The sequence below is a fragment of the Oncorhynchus mykiss genome, chromosome 7 (genome assembly GCF_013265735.2).
Source record: "Oncorhynchus mykiss isolate Arlee chromosome 7, USDA_OmykA_1.1, whole genome shotgun sequence".
NCBI lineage: Eukaryota > Metazoa > Chordata > Actinopteri > Salmoniformes > Salmonidae > Oncorhynchus > Oncorhynchus mykiss.
Window position 1 is genome coordinate 24,546,265 of NC_048571.1, and position 6,254 is coordinate 24,552,518.

General features: G+C 41.9%; 1 protein-coding gene across 1 annotated transcript; it reads right to left on the bottom strand.

The window, feature by feature from the left end:
• Positions 1 to 757: 757 nt before the first annotated feature.
• Positions 758 to 5,761, bottom strand: LOC110527547 (gap junction alpha-8 protein-like). The gene is made up of 2 exons (XM_021608896.2): positions 5,620 to 5,761; positions 758 to 5,239 (listed from the first exon to the last, which is right to left on the bottom strand). Exon 2 carries the CDS (start codon positions 5,222 to 5,224, stop codon positions 4,076 to 4,078), a length of 1,149 nt encoding a protein of 382 aa, XP_021464571.1. The 5' UTR covers positions 5,225 to 5,239; positions 5,620 to 5,761; the 3' UTR covers positions 758 to 4,075.
• Between the last annotated feature and the right edge of the window lie 493 nt (positions 5,762 to 6,254).

The following is a 6,254-nucleotide window of genomic DNA, read 5'->3' on the forward strand; positions in this document are numbered from 1 at the left end:
TCCACAACCAAAAATATTGTATTTCCAGTTGTTTGAAGCTGGTGTACAAAAACCGAAAGTAAAAGACGCAAAAAACGAAACATCTCTCTCATCATCCTAGCACCTAAAGTAAACATTTTTTTACTGTGGTGGAAGTAAACCATCTGGCGCGAGCAACTCGTTGAGGGAGGGAGACTAGAGCAGAGCCAGAAGTTCTGACTGAACGGATACACATTTGAGCCCCCCAGGACGGTGCATTTACTTTGCGCTATTATAATTTATGCTATGAAATCCTACGATTTCATTGGGGCAGTTCCCCCTCATAGCAAATAGCTGGCAAAACAATGGAAGCAACGTTCGCATGACCTATTCGCCCACGGAGCTGGCAGCCAGTAAGCAGGTTTCCATCCAACCTTTTCTGCCAGTAAAGTACATGTCAGATAAGAAATGTCATATAACAGTCCTGATGGAAACAGAAGATTTGTCAGTAAACTTTCCAAATGTCGGAGAGAGACACTGAGACACTGAGGCTGCATTTACGAAGGTAGCCAAATTCACATATTTTTTACCACTAATTGGTATTTTGACCAATCCCATTAGACCTTTTTCACATCAGATCTTTTTCAGAACTGTTCTCGATTGGTCAAAAGACCAATTAGTGAGGAAAAAAACTGAATTGGGCTGCTTATGTAAATGCGACCACACACGCACACACACACTGGTAGTAAATGGTAGGAATTCCAATAAAACATATGCTATTGTGCTACCTTAGAGTTTGAAAGCATACTATGCTCTATGCCCAGCCATCATGTTGCTTGCTATGACTACACGACTACAACAATCTAGGCTTGTCAAGAGTTTAGTTTTGTGCTGCTGTGATGAGACATATTGTCTTTTCACATGTATAGTAACATGCTTCTCAATACAAGCTTTTTGTGGAGTATATTTGGCCGACAGTAATAACCAAAAATGTGTTGCATTATCACAGTATTTGACAAGCAGACACTCGGAGTACCATCGAATCTGTGAAATGTAAGTGTTTAGGTCAGGTGAAATGTATTACACACCGATACAATTGATGTAAGTCATGGCCTTTTATACTTGCAAATTACAATACATACTGTGTGTGTGTGTGTGTGTGTGTGTGTGCGTGTGCAACCCAAGTCTGTATGTGTGATGCAGAAAAGACAAGGAGGCGGCATCTCTTGACCACACCTGACCTTTAATTGGCCTTGTTCACAGTTTCAAAAGATGATACTTGCACACAACTATGAGCAAATAGGACTACAAGTTAGTAAAACGTTTATTTTTTTTCTAAGACTAAGAATACTTATTTTTATTGTAAAAACGGAATAAAAGAATGACTTTGATACCGCTAGGACACTGAACCCTATGTTGAGGTTTGAAGTCACACGGCCCTCGTCTGTCTCTTGATTATTGGAAATGAACACAGCTTGATAATAAACTAATATTTCCTACTGATATTCCCGATATTCCCTAATATCTCAGATATTCCCTACTGATAAAGGAATTTATATGTTTAAAGTAATGATTAAAGTATTCCACCCTGTAATCATATAATTGTATGAAATTTGTTAGTCATAATTTAATCATGTGTGTGACTAGACCATTGTGTTACTATTTCGCAATATGAGCTGGTAGGGCCTTACAACCTCTGGAGAATTGGTCAAAGCTATAAAATAGTTCAGTTAGAACATTGGGATAAAAAATCTCGTTACACCTACTGACATTCAGATGAGCAGGGCAGCAAGGCCGATGACTTTCAGCATGGCTCAATGTTTAACTGGATACCTTGCCAATGTCATGAATTAGTTTTGGATTTCATTTTTAAATGAGATTTAATCCAAATGAACAGCACCCCATCTGGAGCAGCCCTCGGAAGGGAATGTCTGCCCTGTTCACATTACACACATATCTGAGCTTTGGGCTAAGTTGATAACCGTGCAGCTTGTAGCGTCTTGTCTAGGACAGGGGGTTGAGGGGCCTTTGCACTATACTGAAATGGTTTGCGTTTGTTGGTTGAACAAGGCTCAATACTCCCCCCTCCATGGAAGCATTACTTTCCCAAATATATCAGCACTCAGAAATGTTTGCTTTACCTCCTCTGGCTGGTGATTGTGCTAAACACCTCTCATTATTTGTTGCAATGTGTTCATGGCGATACTGATTGCTGAATCATTCGGCCTCTGGCGAAATGGTAGGACTTAGTCGGAATGAAAGCACCATTGAAATGTTTATCAGAGAAAAATCAGTGTTTCGAATCAGTCTTAAAAGGCACATTGTCTGGAGCGTGGTGATCTCTGGTGTGGGTCCTGTTCATTTGGGCACACAACGGAACACGTTTTAAAATGTTTTTGCCAAAGCAAATGAAAACAAACCAGTTACAGTACTTCCTTTCTGTTTGTCTGTTTTTGTCCGTTAGGAGATAGGAGGGGGATTCTATTTCTCTAAACTGTATGTTTGAATAACCTAACATAGAATTGTGATTTAATTCAAGTTAACGACAGTAGAGCAGTTCCCAGAGCAACAATGCCTTAACCACTACACCGTTTTAAATAGCATTTTTTGTAAAATAATGAAAATAGAAATTAAATCGACAACACTAACACGCTCATAAAAAACATTACAGACATTCCATTTAGACACACAATTCCACCTTCAATTTCACAATATGATGTTTCAACGTCACAATATAGAAGGGCTCAGACAGACTGAAGACAAGTATCAGAAAGTATATCTTTAAGGCACTTACAGTAATAAATGTTTCCATAGTTTAAAAGCAAGGTTGATTTTAAGGCCCGTAAATTGTTTCACTTCAGCATTTAGGTTCTGCCACTGTCCAGTTAGCAGAATTAGTGTCAATGGGTTTCTGATATGTATAGTTTTCATTTGTGGTACAAATCAATCAACTGGATAACCAATACAATTGAAATACCTCTTCATCATATATTTGTACATATGAACATCGGTAAAGCAAGATGGCATATTGCCTGACAATATGACTCTTGGTTGATCTGTGTCGACACCTGACCGACATGATAGACGTTAGTGTGTTGACCACTGTGTAAATTAATTCATTGCGAGGCCCTCATTCTAGTTTTGAAATATACATTGTGAACTGAGCACTTTGGCTACACTGCTTATGGTTGCTACGTTTCATGAGATGGAATCAAAAAAGTTGTTTTCTTTCAAACTTTGTCAAGGAAGTCCTGTTTTGTGAATATGAGTTATTTATTTGTTTCTCTCTTGTTCAACAATACTTTGTGCTGATAGGGCAAGATCTTTATCATCATGGCGGAAGAAAGTATTTGGCCCTCGGTAAGCTTCCATGGTTCCCATAGTTATCAATGAAATACGTTTATCAAGGTTTTTCGATACATGTTGTGGATTAAAAACGTAAATGCCAAGATTGATGTCAATTTGCATTTAACCAGTAGTCCTTTCTTTTTTCTTTTTTTTATGTTGTTGGCAATTCTACGAGAATGTGATGTTTCACCTCACAGATAAAAAATAAATAAATCTAATGGACATTACACAGCTTGCACACATACTGTAGGTCTATTAGGTGAAATAAATGAGTTGTATATGTTTGAGTAGATGAGGTGAAATGATTGTAATACATACACACACGCTCAAGTGTAACCCTGACAGTACTGCAAAAATAACTTGTTCAATAGAAATATAACATTTAACATCAAGCTAAATGGCTAGTCAAAAAATGTAAACATCGGAAGCGTTTGATAATTTTTGGTTAAAACTCTTGATAGAAAATATGTGAATTAAAAAACAGCACATTTGTGTTAAATAATAACCTCCTCTTGTACGATACAAATCATGCTGAAAATGACCTTTTTTCTTTCTGTTACCTTTTTAAATAGATTGATAAAAACAGTACAAAAAATGCTGTCTTATAAAATACAGGTTTATCTTTCTTTGAAAACTAAGGGCTCCTTGCACATTGCACAGCATTTTAAACTCTTTTTACTGAATAACAAGCTGATGTTAACTTCCCTCACAGCGAGAGTTAAGGCTCTGTGAGGCTTTGCTCCCATGCTTTTTCACATTGATTTCACGTTCATACTGTCAAATCATCTGACCTTGCCCTGCTGCTGGCTTTGCTTAAACTGCTGAGTGGTCTGGTGTCTGCTATCGTGTCGGTAGCCTCAATGTCGGGTTCCGCGGGGCCCTCGTCCTCGCCGCTTTCCGGTAGGACCCTCACCTCCGCCCCAGTGGTCTGGATGTAGGAAGGCAAAGACTCGTCGTACACTTTAGAGACGTTCTCACTTTCCATCTGGTAAGGTACGGGCAGCCTGCCTGCCTCCATGCCCACCTCTGTTAAGGGGAAGAAGTGCGATGCGGGCTTGTCCTCCTCCAGCTGCCGGTAGCCCTTGGCCTTCTGGATGGACGACACGGCCATGGAGTGCAGGCTCTTTTCCTCAGGGGGGCTCTGGTCTTCGCCGTCTTGTCCGCCCTGGGTCTGGGGCGGCGGCTTGCGGAACACAAAGCGGATCTTCTTCAGGCCCAGGTGGCTGATCTCCACAAAGTTGAGGAAGAGCGAGACGCATGCCACGGCCAACATGAAGATGATGAAGACAGTCTTCTCGGTGGGGCGCGACACGAAGCAGTCCACGGTGTTGGGGCAGGGCCAGCGGCTGCACTGGTACAGCGGCAGGATGCGGAAGCCGTACAGGAAGTACTGGCCCACCACGAATCCCACCTCGAATAGCGTCTTGAAGATGATGTGGCAGATGTAGGTCCTCAGCAGGGTGCCCTCTAGCCTGAACTTCTTGCTGCCCTTGGTGCTGGTCTCCTTGGTGGTGCGCACACTGCCCTGGTCAGGCGCGAGCGGCAACCTCTCCTCACACAGCTCCTGCTGGCGGTTCAACTCAGCCTCCTCGCGCTCCTTGCGCTTCTCCTCCATGTGGACATAGTGCACAGCGTGGCCCACGTACACCAGCGAGGGTGTAGACACAAAGATGATCTGGAGAACCCACAGACGGATGTGCGAGATGGGGAAAGCCTCGTCGTAGCACACGTTCTCGCAACCGGGCTGCTGGGTGTTGCACACGTAATCCGACTGCTCGTCGCCCCACACAAACTCAGCGGCTGTGCCCAGGATGAGGATCCGGAAGATGAAGAGCACTGTGAGCCACACCCTCCCAATCACCGTTGAGTGTTCATTTACTTCCTCTAATATGTTTCCCAAGAAGCTCCAGTCACCCATGATCAACAATCAGCGCTACATATTGAGGTTTGGAGAAGAGAAAAGCAAGTTATAAATCAATCTGACGACAAAGAATCCTTGTGTTGCATCTACAACTCTCCTTTGTCGACCCCCATATAACAACCAAAAATGTTCTTTATAGCTAGCTACAGCAATGATGAGCCACTCACTCACTCTTTGTCAAATCCAGAGAGCGCAAACACAAAATCTCTGCATGCCTCTTTGCCTCACCCCAAATGACTAAAACCAACAGTCCAAAAGCACATTTTAGCTACAAACACCATAGCAATAAACACCTTAACTCTCTAAACTCTATATAAATAATCAATCCCAGGATAGATTATTCCAGAAACACGAATATAATATTGGTGAAAGTTAACAAATGGGCAACTTGCCACAGTGAGAGCTCCAGTGTAGTTGTGTTCCCCTTCTCTTGGCACCCAATGGTGTGAAGTGAACTTTTTTCCTCTCTCTTTCCCACCTAAGGCCCCTAGTCCTTGTCGCACCACTGAGCAGAAGTGAATGAATTGAGTCTGATGGTTGGTTTTTAGTTTGCTGCAATATTTAAGCTGGGAGCCAGACAGCCTTTATTCGCCGGGCGATGTGTGGTGACGCAGAAAACAATGGGATCACCCAACACAAACGGGAACGTATGGGACACCGCAGTTGGGAATGATACCAACTCATGTAGTGTACAATATACATGGTGTGTCCTATTGAATGGTTTTATATTAGGGAGGGGAAGGAGGACAGGCAAGGCACATCCTAATGAGGTTGCTACCGACAATAAAGCTGTTTACTGACTTGGTTAGACAGAGAGATATATCAACTGATGTAGATTGTTTATTGGATGAATTAGACATTTCATGTGGAATGTACTGTAATCAGCAACAAATAATATACTGTACACTGTTCTGAAATGTGTGTGATTTTTGGGGGGAGAAAGTTTACATTTTGATTGTAAGGTCAGGTCATCCTTGTTTCTGTGGGCTTTTATAAATGCCTAGGAATGTATGATCTAACATTTTAG